Source organism: Scyliorhinus torazame, chromosome 10 (assembly GCF_047496885.1).
Source record: "Scyliorhinus torazame isolate Kashiwa2021f chromosome 10, sScyTor2.1, whole genome shotgun sequence".
Taxonomy (NCBI): Eukaryota; Metazoa; Chordata; class Chondrichthyes; order Carcharhiniformes; family Scyliorhinidae; genus Scyliorhinus; species Scyliorhinus torazame.
The window spans coordinates 63,286,217-63,307,199 of record NC_092716.1 but is presented as its reverse complement, the minus strand read 5'-3'; the positions used below and the strand labels follow the sequence as shown (position 1 = coordinate 63,307,199).

At 44.0% G+C, this 20,983-nt stretch overlaps 2 protein-coding genes across 2 annotated transcripts in view; one reads left to right on the top strand and one right to left on the bottom strand.

The window, feature by feature from the left end:
- Positions 1-10,716, bottom strand: part of lonp2 (lon peptidase 2, peroxisomal) — a 260,350-nt gene extending 249,634 nt beyond the window's left edge. Inside the window, exon 1 of the mRNA XM_072518204.1 lies at positions 10,388-10,716. Coding sequence (XP_072374305.1) covers positions 10,388-10,617 — 230 coding nt within the window. The 5' untranslated portion in view covers positions 10,618-10,716. The remainder of the gene's footprint in view (positions 1-10,387) is intronic.
- Positions 1-20,983, top strand: part of abcc12 (ATP-binding cassette, sub-family C (CFTR/MRP), member 12) — a 296,461-nt gene that overhangs the window by 2,131 nt on the left and 273,347 nt on the right. The gene's annotated exons all lie outside the window — the stretch shown is intronic.

Genomic DNA, 20,983 nt, shown 5'->3' with positions numbered 1-20,983 from the left:
CTGATGGGAGAATTAGGTGCGACCACAAATGGTTTCCTGAATGTCCTCCTTGTCGTGACCGTATCTTCAATGGGGTGGGGCTTGTGTGATTTATTTTTGGCATCGGTGGGATGGGCACACTGCCTTGGTCGTGAGGTGTATGGCCAGCTGGGTAATAGGTCTTGGTGTGTGCTGGGTGTCCGGACACCTACGGATTAGAGTGTTGGACTCAGCCAAGTCCGGTGCTGTGTTTGGTTCCCTTCTCGAAGGTGCTTATTAGGGACATCCTGAGAAGCTGAGCATTTTTTGATCTGCTTAAATATCCTTGGTTTACTGACTCCTTTGCACACGAGGGCTTGGGTTTGAGCTGTGACATGTACTATGGTTTATATCCTGTTGCCCCCTTTATGACTGGGATATTCCCTTATCTGAACGAGCAGCTTTTTCTCTTCTTCATAAGTGATGGGGATAGGCCGAAGGAACACGGATCCTTGGTTGTATCCTGGTCTTCACTTATCCTGGGACCCTCTGCTCCTGGTAGTTATCCCTTTTTTTTGTATCCTTCTCGATCAGTTTGTTAAGGTGCTGACAGCACCGACCATAATACGAATCTATAGCTGCTGGTCCTCTCTGTATAAATATGGGAGATGATGATCATTCTGTATTGTGCCCGAGGTCAGGGTAGTGTTGCGGTTGTGTGGCATGTGTCAAATCCTCTTAGAACTGGGGTCCTCACATATTTTCTTTATATTTTTTCATTTTTGTTATGGTGGACATAAAGTATCCGTGATTGGATCCTGCATGAGTAGACAGATCTGTATCCAAGGGGAGGAGGTTAAAATGTGTCATTGGTGCCTCTGGTGCTGCTGTGCTAGTGCGCGCCCAAACGTGGCACAAAAAAATTATCCTGAATTCTCTTGGTTAATGAGAGCCATTGCCGGTGGGAAGGTATGCACCATTTTACCATGTTTTCATGGCTTTATCCTTTTTTCCCTTGCTCTGGTGCAGATAGAGGCAACAGGTTGAGTCTGATGATTATACTGAGCCAGCTAAATTACTGCTCTCCTGTCCCCATCTGTATCCATGCACCTTGAAACTTATTTTCTTGTGGAGCTGTACCATTCTTGTGGTTTTCTAATTAAATTTAGAGTACCCAATTACTTTTCTTTCCAATTAAGGGGCAATTTAGCCACCCTGCACACCTTTGGGTCGTGAGGGTGAGACCTCGCAGACATGGAGAGAATGTGCAAACTCCACACGGACAGTGACCCGGGGCCAGGATCAAACCCGGGTCCTCGGCATTGTGAGACAGCCGTGCTAACCACTGCATCACCGTGCCACCCTCCATTCCTGTGGTTTTGTTGCGTTATTTGTTACAATTAAAAATCTCAATAAAAATACTTTTAATAAGGTACAGATTTAAGTGGGTTTAATTCTGTGCTTTTGTGTATGGATACAACTCCAGTTAGCTTCATGTTAAACAAAGTTGTTTGCATGTAGGGAAATTTTGGTTGCAGTTCGAAGTGTGTTTCTATTGTACTGAGAGAGTTTATGATGTGCAAAGTAAGTAAGCGATTGAGGAAAGAATAAAATAGCAATTTGAGGCCAGTTTTAGAGAGACAACCTTTTTGAGTTCTAGTGTTAAACCGGATCGAGGCAGTCAGAGGTAGGAAGACAAAGGGTGAACAGCGCTCAGCTCTGCTAGAAGCAGAAAAGCCACACAATAGAGTAACATGCCAAAAGCAAGCTCCAGAGAAGCTAAAGAACAGTTAGTTCTAGAAGCTAGGAGTTTCCAGAAAGGTTGAAGTTAAAGGAACAAAGAGAAACTGCCAATGGAACAGGATATTAGTCACTGAAGCTAAAGGCAGAGTTGGAAGTGCAAATCTGGGTGAAACTGGCTGGAGAAAAGCCCGAGGTTGGAAACAATCATAAGTGCAGTGTTCTTATTTCCAGCCTTTGAAAACAATATTATACTGTTGGGGGTCTTGAGTTGTGTAGAAGTTTGGATAATGGGGCAATTCAAGACAAAGGAAGGCTGAAAGGAGTGCTGGAAAACCTGGAGGTGGATCCTTGATGAAAACAGCTGATGGAAAACATTAGTTGAAAGAGGATTTCAAAGCGAGTATCTTTGAAAGTGGAATTTGGAAAAACTTGTGGGACAACCATCTGGGGGGAATTTGTGGAGAAATCCACGGAAGATTGGAATCTTAGTCTAACACTTGGGTAACTACACAACTGGCCTCAACACCCCCCCCCCCCCCCCCCGCCCCCCCCCCCCAACCAGACCACCCACACCCATTTACCATCTCAACCATCTTACCTTCTATACCTACCCTACCCATTCACTCACCCATACACCAACATTATGACTGGACCTTTAAACTTATCATACAGCAGCCAGTGTTGTTAAAAAGGGAGCATATCCTGTCTTCCCTCCACAACTCTACTCTGTTCCGACAAAGTTCCCAAAAGGGGATGTTGCATTGTGTATTTCTATGAAAGTCAGGCTTGGAACACGACAGAAGAAGTGTGCAGCAGGGTCAAGTCAGAGGAACTTTCAAGCTCAGCAGCAATCTGACTAATGTTGCGCCTGCTGGGAAGATATGGGGCCCATGTGTAAGGTTGACTCAGTTTGTAGCATTCTCATTTCTGTATCAGAGGATAAGGAGTTCAGACTCAAATACAAACTTCAGTAGTTATGAGTTATATGGTCAGACGTGTTGCCTATTTGAAGAGATGTTAAACAAAGGCCCTATTTGCATTTTCAAGTGGAAGGAAGTTATTCCATAGCACTTTTTGAAGAAAAGCAGTCGGTTCCCTCAATGCCCACTAATCACTCCTATTTCTGGCTTCTCACTGTCTACAAAATTAGCTGCTACATTTGCTTACATAACAACAGTGGCTACAATTGCAAAACAAATCCATCAGTTGATTTGATTTATTGTCACATGTACCGAAGTACAGTGAAAAGTACTTTTCTGTGGCCGAGGGAACGTACACAGTAGACAAAAGAATAATCAACAGAGAACATTGACAAATGGTACATTGACAAAACAGTGATTGGTTACAGTGCGGAACAAGGGGTCAAACAAAGCAAACACAAGAGCAGCATAGGGCGTCGTGAATAGCGTTCTTACAGGGAACAGATCAGTCCGAGGGGGAGTCATTGAGGAGTCTTGTAGCTGTGGGGAAGAAGCTGTTCCTATGTCTGGATGTGCGAGTTTTAAGACTTCTGTACCTTCTGCCTGATGGAAGGGTCTGGAAGAACGCAATGCCTGGGTGGGAGGGGTCTCTGATAATGCTGTCTGCCTTCCTGAGGCAGCGGGAGGTGTATACAGAATTAATGTGGGGGAGCAAGCTTGTGTGATGCGTTGGGCTGAGTTCACCACAACTCTGCAGTTTCTTGCGATCTTGGACCGAGCAATTGCCATACCAGGCTGAGATGCAGCCGGATAGGATGCTCTCCATCACCCATCTGTAGACGTTTGAGAGAGTCGATGCAGACATGATAAATTTCTTTAGCTTCCGTAGGAAGTAGAGACGTTGTTGGGCTTTCTTGACTGTTGCATCAACGTGAGTGGACCAGGACAGACTGTTGGTGATGGTGACCCCCAGGAACTTAAAGCTATCGACCATCTCCACTTCGGAGCCATTGATGCAGAGGGGAGTGTGTGTCATGCTACGCTTCCTGAAATCGATGATCAGTTCCTTGGTCTTTCCAACATTTAGAGAGAGGTTGTTGTTGGTACACCGTGCAACCAAGTGATTTATCTCCCTCCTCTAGTCTGATTCGTCGTTGTTTGAGATACAGCCCACCAGTCATATCATCCGCAAACTTATAGATTGAGTTGGAGTTAAATCTTGCCACACAGTCATGTGTGTATAGGCAGTACAGTAGAGGACTGTGCACACGTCCTTGCGGGGCTCCGGTGTCGAGGGCTATTGTGGAAGAGGTGCAGTTGCCTATCCTGACAGATAGGTCTTTTGGTGTGGAAGTCGAGGATCCAGCTACACAGGGAGGGGTCAAGTCCAAGATTGCGGAGTTTGGTTATTAGTCTTGTTGGGATAATGGTGTTGAAGGCGGTGCTGTAGTCTATGAACAGCAGTCTCACATCGGTGTCCTTGTGTCGAGGTGTTTGTGTTGATTGCAGAGCCAGTGAGATATCATTTGCTGTGGAGTGGTTGCGGTGATAGGCAAACTGCAGTGGATCGAGACCATCTGGGAGGCAGGCAGTGAGCCGTCTCATGACGAGCCACGCAAAGCATTTCATGATAATAGACGTTAGGGCTACCGGTCAGTCGTTGTTGAGGCAGGCTATCTTGTTCTTTTTTGGTACTGGTATTATGGTGGTCTTCTTGAAGGGGGTGGGGACCTCAGAGCGGAGGAGAGAGGTGGTGAAGATATCTGCGAATACACTCACCAGCTGGTCTGCGCAGGCTCTGACTGCTCGCCCAGGGACTCTGTCAGGGCCCGTCGCATTCCGCGGATTCACTTTCAAGAAGGCAGCTCTCACCTCGGAGGCTGTAATAGTGGGTATGGGTGTGTCCAGGGCTGTTGGGGCGGGTGGCACTGATACATTGTCTGACTACTTAAAGCGGGCATAGAACTTGTTCAGATCATCAGGTAGGATACTCCAGCCCCAGATATTCCGCTTGGCCTTGCTTTATAGCCTGTGATCTTGTGTAGGCCCTGCCATCGTCAACGTGGGTTAGTGGCATTGGCCTGGGACTCTAGTTTGATGCAGTATTGCCTTTTTGCATCCCTGATGGCGTTAAGCACTTTTAGGACATCCAGAGGTATTGTTTAAATGCAAGCCCTTATTTATACATATCTGTGCAGCTTGAGCAGATTATAATGTTATTTCAGTGAGGAGGCAGCAATTGCAGCAAGAGTTCACATGTCCAAAGCAGCTGATCGTGAAATTGCCTAGGAATGGGCATAAGAGCAGTGGATTGAGGAGTAAGGATTGGAGTACAAGGCTAGTGAGAGCAATAAGAAGGGAGCATTGAAAAAAGATCGCATGAGAATAAATCAGGCAGCAATCAGGCAGCTGGAGATATTGGAAATATTCAACATGTCAGGCAGCATCTGTGAAGTGAGGAACAGAGTTAACTTTTGATATCGATGACCTTTCATCAGAACTGGAAAAAGTTAGAGGTGTAACATGTCTTCAGCAAGTACAAAGGCAGTGAAAGGAGCAACAGGCTGTGAAACACTCCCGGCTGGAGTTCTTGGGAAGGATCAGAGAACAGATCCAGAATGAAGCGAGAGGTCAAAAAACAAGGATGAAACATTTACAACCATCAACTAGAAGAACAGAGTAAATGGTCCATTTCAGCTTCCTCCTGAGGTCCCCAATATTACAGACGTCACTTTGCAGACAATTCTATTTATCACTCCACTTGCTTTTGAGAAATTGCTGACGGCAGTAGACATGGCAAAGGCCCCTGCCAACATCCCAGCAGTGGTACTGAAGACTTGTGTTCAAGAAACAGCTGCGCCCTGGCGAAGCTGATCTAGTCCAATTACCACACTGGCATCCACCCGGCATGATCACGTCCAGGCCCAACCATCTTCAGTTGCTTCATCAATGACCTTCAGAAGTGGAAACGTTTGCTCATGATTGCACAAGGTTCAGTACCATTCGCGACTCCCCAGATGATGAAACAATCCGTGCCCTTTTGCAGCAAGACCTGGACAACATTCTGGCTTGGGCTGACAAGTAACATTTGTGCCACACAAATGCAAAGCAATGACCATATTCCATTGACATTCACTGGCATTACCATCACTGAATTTTCCGCCGTTAACATCCTGGGGGTTATCACTGACCAAAAACTGAACTGGACCAGCCATATAAATGCTGTGACTATAAGAGTAGGTCAGAGCTTTGGAATTCTGCAGTAACACACCTCCTGATTCCCTACATTCTGTCTACATGACACAAGTCAGGAGCGTGATAGAATATTCACTACTTGATTTGATTGGTGCAACTCTAACAATACTCAAGAAGCTCAACGTAAGCCACGACAAAGCAGCCCATTTGATTTGCATCCCATTCACCACCATCACATTCACCACCTGAAATATTCACTCCCTCCACTCACGCACAGTGACAGCAGGGTGTACCATATGCAAGATGTACTGCAGCAACTCAAGGCTCCTTCAACAGCACCTTCCAAACCCATAATCTCTATTAACTAGAACAGTGGTCTTTCAAACTTTTTTTTCCTGGGATCCATTTTTGCCAACAGACTGACCTTCGGGACCCATGGCACATTCGCTTGCCCAGTCTATCCTGAGTCAAGGCAGTCTTTGGGACACTGAAGTTTTCTTGCCCCAGGCAAAGGAGAGAAAAAAAATCATCTAGTTTTTGTTCATATTCACTATCCAGTAGCTCCTGGTGCGTTAGCCTTATGTTATTACAAGTGCAAAAATTGCTATGAAGGAAGATCCAGAAAGACTACTCTATGATGGACTCTACTTAAAAGTTAATCTCTGTAGGGAAAATTCTGCAAAATTTCCCCATGACTTGCAACAATAATCAGGGAAAACTTGAGGAGACCTGTGCATTTCCACAACCCTAGCAATTCTGAGAAGCCAAAGGAGCATTAATTTTGTGAAGGTTGAAAGACTGCACACTCAGATATCGGAAAACTCATTAAAGGTTATGAAATATCTACAAATGAATACTTTTTTAAAATGCAGAATCTCTTACCTTCCTATTTCAGTGCTAATGATTATCCATCCTGCCACCATCTCAAAAATAGAGTTAGGCAGAAAAGTAAGATTTAGAGGGCAACCTTCAAGTTACCATACACCTGTCACCATTATCATTCTGCGAGGTGGGGACCACAGATTTGGGACGCTATGTCACCACAGAGTATTCTGGGTTCCACTTCTGGTATTGTTCAAAGTGCTAAGGGGCCAATACTTTAGTGTGGCTCAAAATAAATCACCAGATGAATGGAGTCTGGTGACAGCAACTGACTCCCAATACTGAGCAGTTGCAACAAGTCAGGAGTGGGGCTAAGGCCAGTGGGGCTAAGGCACAGCAGCCAACACAAGACATTCATTGCACACCATTAAGTAAGTGAGCTCAGCCACTATCCTTTGCTTCCATATTTTCCCCATCTCTTCTGTCACAGTTCTGTCTGTACTCACTCTCTCTCTCTCTCTCACTGGACTGTTTGAAGGAAAGGACTGTGTGTCCATGAACCTGAATCCCCCACACCTCCCACGTTAACAAAAGTGCAGACCGCGCGACCCTCAACTCCGCACCTTCTGATGCCCTTCCGAGATCTGACCTGCACTTTGAAAAATCTTGATTCGGAAGAACAAGGGCAGCAGGTGCACGATAAGGCCACTACATGCAAGTTCCTCTCCAAGCCACATGCCATCCTGACTTGGAAATATATCACCATTCCTTTACTGTCACTCAGTCAAAGTCCTAAAACTCCCTTCTAGCGAGCAGTGGGTGTACCTATACCAGTGGTGCAAAGTGGCAGCTCATCACAACCTTCTATGGGTAATTTGGGATGGATAACAAATGCTGGCCTTGTCAGTGACGTTTACATCCAAATAAAGAAAAATGCTAACTACATATCACACACCTATCAGCAAACCTAAAGACTCACTGCAATCTTCCTTTTCACAATATTAGGTATGCAAATGCAGTATTTTGAAACACTGGTAATTTCATGGTGAGCCTGGAGAGATGCCTTTTACAAAAAAAAGCAGTACTACACTATGTAATGTATTATTATTTAGTATGGTTAACATCATGGAGCAATGGTACTCAGAACTGAAGCTCCTCCTCCCATGTTTATTCTTGTGACCCTTCCTCACAGCTAATGTTTTACTCTGGCCTTAACTCATCAACTGAAAAACTGGAGGAACCACACGAGAAAGGCACAATATCAGTTCATAGGTTTAATGGAAATAAAGTTTTAGATTCCTGTGTTACACAATCATATAAGTCGATCTTGAGGAACGTACATGTACTAATCGCAAAAAATGGATGGATCCAAATCCGTAACAGTGGATTTCTGAATCGAGATAAACATGGCTTTGAAATGCCTCAGACTGTTGATTGTGTGAAGTGCAATAAACAGACCGTTTAACAAGAGAATGAGAGGCATGATGATGGAGATAGTAGCATATAATACTGGGCCACAACACAAAGGTTGTCAATTCAAATCCCATCATGGCAAACTTTGAAAATGAATTTTAAGAACTGATAGTCATGGGTTAGCACAAGAAAACAATGTCAGGAAATCTTTGTTTTCTTCTTGCACAAAACCCAACTGGTTCATTAGCATCTTTCAAAGAAGGGAAACTGTCACTACCACCCAGTCAGACCGGAGGTTGATGATTGATGCTCCTTTCGGTGGATAGAGTTACTCAAAACTAATGTCCCCTCACCTTCTCAGGATAATTGGGAATGTACATGATGTATATTTGCCAGCATCCTCCATTTTTTAGAAGACTTCATCATATCATAGAATCACCACAGTGCCGAAGGAGGCCATTCGGCCCATCAGTCTGCACCAAACCTCTGAAATAGCACCCTACCAATGCCCTCGGCCCTGGTCCTCGCCTCCCCCCCCCCCCATAACCCAATAACTCCATCTAACCTTTTGAACACTAAGGGGCAATTTAGCATGGCCAATCCACCTAATCTGCACATCTTTTGACTGTAAGAGGAAACCGGAGCACCTGGAGGAAACCCACGCAGACATAGCAAGAACGTATAAAATCCACAATGCCAGTGACTCAAGGCTGGAATTCAACCTGGATCCCTTGTGCTGTGAGGCAGCAGTGCTAACCACTGTGCCACCATGCCACCCAAACATAAAAACAGTATGATTTCTAGGTATGTATTGTCTGATATTGTTACTGATGTATTATTTTTTAATACGGTGCCTCTGTGCTTTGCACTGTATGGAAATAGATATATAAATAAATATATTGTGCACAAATAAAAAGAAAATTGGACAAAGATATTCAGATTTTAAGGAAGCGGAAATTGACAAAAAGATGATGACCAGTTCTGAACATTCATGAAATCATAGAATTTTCCAGCAAAGAAAGAGACCATTCGGCCCATTGTGTCTGTACTGGCTCCTGAAAGAGCTACCTAACTAGTCCCATTCCCCAGCCCTATCTCTGCAGCCTTCTAAATTCATCACTTTCAAATATATATCCAACTCTTTTGAAATTGCGACCCCTAGTCACTGACTTACCAACTAGTGGAAACAGAATATCATCCTTACCCTTTCAAAATCGTTCATGATTTTGAACACATCAATAAGGTCACCTCTTAATCTTCTCTGCTCCAAGGAGTACAAGCTCAATTTCTCCCATCTTTTCTTGTATCTAAAATTCCTCATTATGGGTATCATTCTAGTAAATCTCCTCTGCGCTCTCTCCAGGGTTTTAACATTCTTCCTTAAATATGGTGCCCAGAATTGAACACAATATTCCAAATATGGTCTGAACAATGATTTATAGAGCTGTTGCATCATTCCTTGTTTTTAAACTCCATGCCTTTATTTATAACCTAATGATCCTATAAGCCTTCTTAACAACTGTTTTAACTTGCCTGGCCACTGTCAAGAGAATTATGCACTTGAACCCGAAGGTTCCTCTGCTCTTGTACACCCCTCAAAGTTGTACCAGTGAGCCTGTATTGTCTCCCCATGTTTCTTCTCCCAAAATGCATTACCTCACATTTCTCTGCATTGAAACTCACCTGCCCATTTGACCAACTTGTCAGTGACCCTCTGAAGTCAATCAGAGTCATCCTCACAATTCAATATTCTCCCTAGTTTAGTACAGGCTGCAAATTTACATATTTTGCCCTCAACAACAATCTCTAAATCGTTTTTATAAATCTGAAAACGCAAGGGTCCCAACACTGAGCCCTGGGGAACACTACTTTCGCCTCCGGTCTGAGAAATGCCCATCCAGATCTACACCATTTCCCATCTCAGCCACCTTCTAATCCATGCTGCCAAAGACCCATTAATCGCAAACATTTGTAATTTGCTAACCAACCTGCCATGTGACACCTGATCAAATGCTTTCCGAAAATCCAAATATCCTCCACACACATCGGCTGCCTGTGTCACCTCCACAAAGAACTCAATTAAATTTGAAAGACACGGCCTATACTTGTCAAAGCTGTGTGGACTGACTCGTAAACCCATTTGCAGCCTCTGATGAGAAGCACCAGGGTGACTGGTGGTCACTGCCCCTCACCCAGTGCCCAGTCTGTTGGTCGCAGATCCTCGCCCAGTGCCCAGCCTCTTGGCCCCTCACCCAGTGCCCAATTTAATGGTCACTGCACCTCACCCAGTGTCCAGTTTGATGGTGTCAGGGTGACGACTTTCTTCAGAGACCTACCTGTGTAAGTGAGGCAGATCCTCGGACTCGCTGTCGGGGTCGCTGGTGTTGGGGATGACCCCGATGATGGTGCTTTTCACCGATGTCCCCCTCAGGAGGCGGCTCTTCACCAGCTGGAAGTTTCGAGAACTTTCCACGCTGATGCGCATGGACGAGCCGGGCAGTAAAACCCCTTCCTTTGTCAGGAGTAGAGGGAGCCGGCTCGGGATCTGGATGGCAGTTGAGCCCATACCGATACTGGAGCCAAACCGAGTCAGGCCGAGTTGGACTTCACTCCCCGGGAGCCAAACAAACCAACGAATATTAACCGTCAATTCACCCAGTACGGATCCCCGCGGCTGCCACAACAGCGCGAACTGACGGCAGCCTGCCGGCAGCGGCGCATGCGCTTTATGGCATGCCCCACATTTGCTCCTCATGTGGGTGTCTAACCAGTTTGACACAACTCAGAATGATAGTGCTGCAGAGCCTTCAAGTATAATTTCATTAAATATTGGGTTGACATGTGGCATTTTACATTCTTGACAAATAAAGGAAAAAACTTATATGTATATAGCATTTATCAGACTTAAGAACTCAAAATGCTTTCAGCCATTAAAGTTGGAGGTGTTTTTGGTTCCCGAATGAATCACTGACAGCAATGACCTTCAACAAATAGTATTTTATTCTCTAGCTTAGCAGCTACTTCAATACTGGCGCTCTGCTCGCGCTCCCACGATAACACCCGCGTTCCTGCCATGTGACCTCTTATGCAGCTACGGAATCATTTTCAGGTGACCACTCGATCGACAGAAGTATTTTCTGAAATATGGTCATTGTTCTATTGTCGAGGATCATGAAGCCAATTTGCATGCAACAAGGTCCCATAAACAGCAGTGAAATATATGACTAGATAATCGTTTTAGTACTGAATAATAAATATTGACCTGGACACCTGGGAGAACTGCCATACTCTTCCCATCAAGCTATGGGATCTATGTCCACCTGAGACGGCAGTGACTTGTGTCATGATATGTATATTAACTGGGATGTAAAGAGATAACAAGTTAATGATAATGCATCTTACCACTAGAGGGAACCACAGAACAGTCATAAACATCATGTGATTGGGGGATTCTGGGATTAGAGGATGATTAGATGATTAGGAGTTAAAAATTAGGAGAGAGTTGGAAGAGGGTCAGGCATGGAGAGCAGTTGTATACTTGAGAGTTCTGTAAGTTATGCTAAAGATAGCATAGTTTTATATTATAACCTACTTTTGGAAAGTGAACAAATCTTTGTAGTGTTATACATTGATAGTGTTCTTCGTTAACAAAGCTTTGTGTTCTTTATTAAACACTACGCATATGAGCCAACCAGATAAAGCAGAATAGAGAATAAACACCTTGGTTTAAAATCTCATCCAAAAGACAGTACCTCCAACACTTAACAACCGCCTCGTACTGCATTGTAATGCCAGTCTGGGTTCAGCATTTAAGTCTTTGAAGTGGAAGGATACCCCACACAATCGTTGACAGAGCCCTCAATTCTCTCTGTTACATTTTACCACAATTCTTTTCCCCCCACCCCCATTCCCCTACCTTCCAGAAATACAATAGGGTTCCCCTTCTCCTCGTCTTCCAGTCTGCCAGCCTACATATTCAACAGTTCATCCTCTGCCATTTCCATCACTTCCAGTGGGATAGCCTAAATAATCTTCCCCTCACTCCCCGTTCAGTATGCCAAATTAGTGTTTCCCTGGGACACCTTAATCCACCCCTCTATCATCCCCAACAACTATGCGACTCACCATGTAATCACAGGAGATGGAACATCGACCCTTTTTACCTCCTCCCTTCTGACCATCCAAGGACCCAAACATTCCTTCCATGATAAACAGCAATTAACTTAAATGTTACAATTTAGAAAATAGGGCACGATTCTCCCAAAAAATGGCGAAGTGTCATTTTGGTTGGGAATCATGGGGTGATTTCCATCGGGTGTACGGGCACAATAAAGATCACCGTTCACCCAGACTTGATCACTTGTTTTGGAACTTGGGAGATTCTCAGTGTATTATCTCATACTGCGAATTTTTCTGGAGAAGGGAACTAGAGACCCGGCAATACCGGCTCCTCAGAATGCCCAAACCTCAAAGTTAAGTTGAGGATCCCCCACTCACGAACATCGTAACCTCCCTCCCTTCCGGCAGACGTGGGTAACACCCCCAAGTCTCGATCCCGGAGGAGCAACCTTTCCCCATCTGAGTCACCCCCCCCAACATGACCCACACATAAGGGTAACCTGGCCACAGCCCAACATCCTCGTCGGCATCGGGACATTACCTTCTCTCCCTCCCAAGTGAACATAACCCGCTATGGGTTCGCAGAGGAACGCAGTTCGCAGAGGAACCCCCAACTTTAAGGACAGCCTCTGTTGAGACCCCGCCCCCTTTCAGGCATCTTGAAAAATATTACGGTGGATGGGTCCCCAGGGCCTGATGGGATCTACCCCAGAGTGCTGGGGGAGGCTGGAGAGGGAATTGCTGAGGCCTTGACAGAAATCTTTGGATCCTCACTGTCTTCAGGTGATGTCCCGGAGGACTGGAGAATAGCCAATGTTGTTCCTTTGTTTAAGAAGGGTGGCAAGGATGGTCCAGGGAGCTACAGGCCGGTGAGCCTTACGTCAGTGGTAGGCAAATTACTGGGGAGAATTCTTCAAGACAGGATCTACTCCCATTTGGAAGCAAATGGACGTATTAGTGAGAGGCAGCATGGTTTTGTGAAGGGGAGGTCGTGTCTCACAAACTTGATAGAGTTTTTCGAAGAGGTCACAAATATGATTGATGCAGGTAGAGCAGTGGATGTTGTCTATATGGACTTCAGTAAGGCCTTTGACAAGGTCCCTCATGGTAGACTGGTACAAAAGGTGAAGTCACACGGGATCAGGGGTGAGCTGGCAAGGTGGATACAGAACTGTCCAGGTCATAGAAGGCAAAGAGTAGCAATGGAAGGGTGCTTTTCTAATTGGAGGGCTGTGACTAGTGGTGTTCCACAGGGATCAGTGCTGGGACCTTTGCTGTTTGTAGTATATATAAATGATTTGGAGGAAAATGTAACTGGTCTGATTAGTAAGTTTGCGGACAACACAAAGGTTGGTGGAATTGCAGATAGCGATGAGGACTGTCAGAGGATACAGCAGGATTTAGATCGTTTGGAGACTTGGGCGGAGAGATGGCAGATGGAGTTTAATCCGGACAAATGTGAGGTAATGCATTTTGGAAGGTCTAATGCAGGTAGGGAATATACAGTGAATGGTAGAACCCTCAAGAGTATTGAAAGCCAGAGAAATCTAGGTGTACCGGTCCACAGGTCACTGAAAGGGGCAACACAGATGGAGAAGGTAGTCAAGAAGGCATACGGCATGCTTGCCTTTATTGGCCGGGGCATTGAGTATAAGAATTGGCAAGTCATGTTGCAGCTGTATAGAACCTTAGTTAGACCACACTTAGAGTATAGTGTTCAATTCTGGTCGCCACACTACCAGAAGGATGTGGAGGCTTTAGAGGGGGTGCAGAAGAGATTTACCAGGATGTTGCCTGGTATGGAGGGCATTAGCTATGAGGAGCGGTTGAATAAACTCGGTTTGTTCTCACTGGAACGATGGAGGTTGAGGGGCGACCTGATAGAGGTCTACAAAATTATGAGGGGCATAGACAGAATGGATAGTCAGAGGCTTTTCCCCAGGGTAGAGGGGTCAATTACTAGGGGGCATAGGTTTAAGGTGCGAGGGGCAAGATATAGAGTAGATGTACGAGGCAACTTTTTTACTCAGAGGGTAGTGGGTGCCTGGAACTTGCTGCCGGAGGAGGTGGTGGAAGCAGGGACGATAGTGACATTTAAGGGGCATCTTGACAAATACATTAATAGGATGGGAATAGAGGGATACGGACCCAGGAAGTGTAGAAGATTGTAGTTTAGTCGGGCAGCATGGTCGGTACGGGCTTGGAGGGCCGAAGGACCTGTTCCTGTGCTGTATTTTTCTTTGTTCTTTGTTCTGTCCCTCAGGGGTCCTCCATGCGCCTGCTTCAGGCCTCCCCTTCACCCTCCCCCACCCTTCATGCTATCCCTTCACCATTGTGTCAGGGTGGCACTGCCACTGTACCAATGATCTGCTAGGGTGTTACATTGGCACTGACCGTGTGCCAGAGACACTGCTGTGCCCCATCAACGACGATCTAGGGGTTTCAATGGCCTCTGAGTCCCCTAAGCATGGCCATTACATTTGGTTTCTGTTTTTTGGAAACGAGAACTGATTTTCGTCGGCCTCAGGCTCCGCCAGTGGGGCCGGTAAATCCTGGGAGCCGGGAGGCTCCGGCCTCGATCAGGCTCCTCATACTTAAATGAGTTTTAAGACTCATTTAAAAATGCTAATCTGGATCAGGCCCAGAGAGGGGCTCTCCTGCTTTTCACCGGGAATAGCGGGAGAGGCGCTGGGTGGAAAATCAAGCCCATGGAATTCTTTATTCAGGATGCAGTCCCCTCTACATTGTGGTGTCTAAATGCAGATTAAATGACCACTTCACAGAACATCATATTTTGCCTTGCATCACATCCCTTTTGTCATTAATCTCTGTGCAATTCCATCATATAACAGACCTTAACTTTTTGCACTATCTTTCCCTTCCTCTTTTCCAGGCCTCTATACCTGTCATATATCTACTTTTTTCCATTTCAAATGCTGCTAGGTCTGCTGAATATTTCCAGCATTTATTGTTTTTATTTCAGGGTTTCCTATAACTGCTGTATTTTGTTTAGTGTTAGGCTCAAATGTTGAAAGGACTCGGACTCAGGCCAAATCAGGGTATCTTTCAAGGAGCTCTGCAGCAGTAATTCTGATCTCCTTCCCAGGACCCAGTGATGCAATACCAATTACGATGAGGCGAGAGTAGAGAGTAATCGAGGCTTTATTACGCAGAGATGTGTTGCCTCTGCTGCAGCTCGGTGAGCACACACATTTATACTCCGCCTACTGGGCAGAGCCAGCAGGCAGGGATCTACCCCCGTACCTGTAGTACAGGAGCCTTACCGTATTACATCTCATATGTGTACTATATACAAACAGTGGTGACTACCACACCCAGTTCAGATAAACCACTGGTACTGATAGGCCACCATCATCATATGGTAGTGTAAGATTTAGCTCAACAACTCAACGGTGAATTCTTTTAATTGCTTCCTAGCCCATCCACACAAATTAATTATCCACTCGGAAATGGTTTGGAATGTTTATCGGTTTTGGGGATAATTTTTGACTCCTTTGCATCAACAGGCAATGATAAACTCAATTATCTATCCTTCTGCTCAATTAGTTCTGAGTAAGCGCCTGTATGCAAAGCCTGCTGAGCCCCAGGGTTCTTCGGAAGATTCAAGCAGAACAGGCAAGACCGACTGATAAACCATTTTAGTTTCGGAACATTGAAATATACCATTGCAAGCTCGTTACTCTAGAAGGGAAAACTCATTCACTCTTGTGAGTTCAGGTTCTTTCTGTGACAAAATATTGTCACATGCTTTCAGCTTATAAAGTTAGTAACATTCAGACATGTCTTGTTGATTACTCCTAATTAATCAGGCATCGGAATAATGAGATTTTCAGGCCGAAAATAATTTTTCAGTTTCAAACACTAAAAAAGACAACCCTATCTTCATACTGCCATCCTTACAAATTGGAATTGGATCATTCTGTCCTTTTGTAGCATTGTACGTAAAACAAATAGCTTTTCATATGGATGCTAAGTTGTTTTGAAAATCTTGGAATACTTTTGGTGAGTAATAGAATGTAGAACATTACAGCATAGTACAGGTGACCCCAAGCTGCTCAGTTAATCTACCTCTGTACCAAAGAATAACAAAATGGATGATGCAATACATTTTGTGCAGTTCTAAAGAATAGACAAGATATCATCTTGGTGATCCAAAAGGCCATTCGTAAACAGATTTCTTTACTGATTATCTAATAGTTCTGACCAAGCAATCATTAAAGCATATGGTATGCTACCAAAAAGAAAATGCTGGAAAATCTCAGCAGGTCTGGCAGCAACTGTAGGGAGAGAAAGGAGCTAATGTTTCGAGTCCAGATGATCCTTTGTCAAAGCTTTGACAAAGGGACATTTGGACTCAAAACGTGAGCTTCTTTCTCTCCCTTCAGATGCTGCCAGACCTGCTGAGATTTTCCAGCATTTTCTTTTTGGTTTCAGATTCCAGCATCTGCAGTAATTTGCTTTTATCCATATGGTATGCTAACCTGCATTACAAAATAATTAGAATATAAGAGTAAATAAGTCTGCTGCAATCCCAAGGAGACTGATATGTGACTTTCCTAGCCACTGATGGAAAGAATTGAAGAAGTCATATTTTAAGACTTTTACTGTAACTAACAAACAAAAATAAAAATAGACTAAACATTACTTACCAGACAACCAATAGAGCAATCTAAAGAAAAGGTACTTCACATTAACTAACTAACATAACCACAATACTTTACTACCCGTTACACCATGCATCCAACATGTTGCCGGACTTACCACAACATTTGCTAGGATATCAGGCAGGAATCCCAATATTTCTTTTAATTTGTAAAACTGTGAGGAAAGGATACTTCGCTCCAGATGTGATTCCACACATAAGTATGGGTATTAGAACAAACTTTATTATTAACACAGTATTAAACTACCTTGACATCACAGAAATATAGCTTACAATTACCAATTAACTTAAAAATAAAAAAAATCGCTTTAACTTCTAACTGACACCTCCTTTATCTCCAATCAATAAAAACACCTCACAGATCAAAATCACTTTTAAATAAAGTTAGCAAACACAGGATTACTTGTCTTCTCTAGATGGAGATATATTTGACGTGCTGTTAGGGAATTTGGACATTCTGAATTCTCCTTCCGTGTACCCGAACAGGCACCGGAATGTGATGGCTGGGGGCTTTTCACAGAAACTTCATTGCAGTGTTAATGTAAGCCTACTTGTGACAATAAAAATTATTATATTTTGAAAGACTGCTTGGGGAGAGACAAAAAGATCATGTTCGGTTAATGCTGCATCTCTGACAGCCTTCTGCAGAGGTTATTGTTCAGCTCACAGCTTCCTGTAATACTAATCCAAGAACTGACTACCACAGACCTGTCCCTTCTCGTTACAACATCATCTTTATCCCACTCAAATCCCATGACCTAATTATTTATGTTTAAACACAATGTCCCTAATTATCTACTCCCCAGAAATCAGAACAAAAATCAATTAAGCCTCTCCTTGTAAACATAAGCATGGTTTGAAATAACGATGATCTCATTTTTGTGATATCATAATTGCCCCTTTTTAAAGCCAAAGAGTCTGGTGTCTTTCAAACCAGGATTTAAAAAAAAGATATTACTGTAGCAGATAGATACACACCCTAACCCAGTGTTCTTCAAACTGTTTTTCGGGGGACCCATTTTTAACAACCGGCCAACCTTCGGGACCCAACCCGGCCGACCTTTGAGACCCACGCCGGCCGACCTGCGCCACCCACCATTTTCTCTTACCTTGTTTGCTGCTGATAAAAATGGAGGAAATGGTTTTGGGTCCCTTTGGCCCTCGTACACGCTCCTCCAATGGAACCTGTTGGGTGAAGTTGAATCTTCTGGTGTTGGAAAGTATGGAATCTCCATCTGTCCAAAGTTCTGAATTTCTTTGCTGTAAAATTTTATCAAATAAACCCCCCCTGAACTTGTAAAAAAAAAAAATCAATAAAATAAATGAAAAAAATAAAAATTAAATAAATAAAATAAATGAATAAATTAATGAAAACCACTATAGAACTTGTAAAACAAAAAGCTGCAACTGTTTAAAAAAATAGCGGCCGCACTGCGCATGTGTGCCCGATTATCGGTGGACCGATCATCGTGTGCGCATGTGCAATGCGGCTAAATTTTTTTTTAACATGTTCTCGGCCGCTTGCAACCGGCATTATGAAAAGCCGGCTGCTGCGTGGGGATTTGCGCGATCGGGAGCGCCGCGGATAACGGCTCTGCGACCCTCCCGACACCCACCCGCGACCCACCCGCGGGTCGCGCCCCCGACTTTGAAGAACACTGCCCTAACCCAGGCTTTAAAAACATTACTGCAGCAGGTACACATAATCCAATATATGTACCAATTTCTTACATTCATCACAATATGTAGCCTTGAAAATTATGTCCCACACTCCTCACAGATTTTCAGTAGGTTGCCCTCCCCTATCACACCAGTACAAGTCATTGAGTGTGCTTTGAACATGGTTATACTCAATACCATGAATATCCTTTAACCAGCATCCAACATTAAGGTACCCTTCTGCAACTCCATGGTCCCTACATATCCACATGTCCCATCACTTCGAATACCGAACTACTCTCATTCATATCCTGCTTGATGGCAAACATAAAACAGTCTTTTCCTCTGATTTTCACAGCAGTAGTTGTCTCTGTCTCCCTCGCTAGATTTTTGAGTCTTGTGTGTCTAGAAAAGCAGATACACTTCATTAGTATCAAGATGTGAAATCTGGCACTTGCTTTTTACAGGTTTCATTCAGGGCTTCTTTCCCATAATAACTAACTCACATGGGCCTGACTCCAGGCCAGGCTCAGTATGACCTCACCAATTCAGCACAATCTATTTCTATTTAAATTAAAGGAAACATTTTAAAATAGTAATCTTTATTATTGTCACAAGTAGGCTTACATTAACACTGCAATGAAGTTACTATGAAAGTCCCCCTAGTCGCCACACTCCGGCACCTGTTCGTGTACACAGAGGGCGAATTCAGAGTGTCCAATTCACCGAACAAGCTCGTCTTTAGGGACTTGTGGGAGGAAACCAGAGCACCCGGAGGAAACCCACGCAGACATGGGGAGAACATGAAGACTCGGCACAGACAGGGACCCAAGGCAGGAATCGAACCTGGGACCCTAGCACGGTGAAGCAACAGTGCGAACCACTCTGCTACCGTGCTGCCTTCAACATGTATGTCTTATAAAGTCTTGCATTTGTAACAAGTTTTATTGTGATTTTATAGGGGCTTGAGGCACATCTGAGGTGTTGCATGCAGGTTTGGTCTCCTTACCTAGGGAAGGATATACTTGCCTCAGCATGTGAGCAATGAAGTTTCATTGGACTGTTTTCTTGGTTGATAAGAGATAATGAGTAGAGTAGGCTTCTATGGTCGCAATGAATCAAACCTGGAAAGCTGTGAGTATGCTTCGACCCAAAGTATCTAAATAATGTGCTGAAGGGATCTCACTATCCCATGACAACCATTGAACACATTGAAACCATTTTACTGCAACTTGGCAACGCAAAGATCTTCTTTGATGGGATGAATGGCTATTGGCAAGTGATGCTGGATGAAAGCAGTAGCTTTCTAACCACATTCTGGACACTGTTCGTGAGATATAGATGGTCATGCACAACATCTGGCATTTCCATGGCTCCAGAAAAGTATCAATGGAGACAGCATGAGATAATCAGTGATGTTCTCGAAGTGGAAGCATAGTGGATGATCTACTATTGGGCAATACAATGGAAGAAGCCATACATGACCATGACCAGAATAAAATACAACTGCTAGTGAAAGCTTGCCTGATGAACTTGAAGCAAAACGGAAAACAAAATTGCAATTAAAGATGCCTTAAGTCAAACATGCAGTTTATTTACTAACAGCAAGAGGTCTCCGTCTGGATCCTGATAAGGTGAGAGTTGTAGCAGTGATGCATTGACCAACAGACATGAAACCACTGCAAAGATTTGTTGGATGTGTGAACTATTTAGCATCATTTTTGCCCAATTTGTCTTCAGAGTGTGAACCATTACGCAAGCTCACTGCCAAAGAGTTGCTGTGGATAATGGGGCACAGAACAAGAAGCAGCATTCACTGAAATCAAACAACTAATGACGACAATGCCAGTGCTGAACTACAATGGCATCAATGATGAGGTCACCTTGCAGTGTGACAGTTCTTAGAGCAACCCTAATGTAGCAAGACAACCAGTCGCATTTGTATCCAAGGCATCAATGCAAATTGAACAATGTTATGTTCAGATTGAGAAAGTGTGCATGGCTGTTGTTTTTGCTTGTGAGCATTTTCATCAATACCTGCTTGGGAGAGACAAAGTAACAGTGAAGGATGACGACAAGCGATTCAAAACATTTTTCTTGAACCACTTTTAGCTGCTCCAAAGGATCTGCAAATAATGTTTACAGAAATATCATCTGGATGTGACATACAAGCAAGGGAAACACATGTACATCACAGACATGTTGCCAAAAGTCGAAATCCACACAAAACAATTGAGGTGCGACAACAGAATGTGAAATCTTCCAGATTCAATATGAACATAATCTGGCCCCTCGAGCCTGCTCCGCCATTCAATGAGATCATGGCTGATCTTTTGTGGACTCAGCTCCACTTTCCGGCCTGAACACCATAACCCTTAATCCCTATATTCTTCAAAAAACTATCTATCTTTATCTTAAAAACATTTAATGAAGGAACCTCAACTGCTTCACTGGGCAAGGAATTCCATAG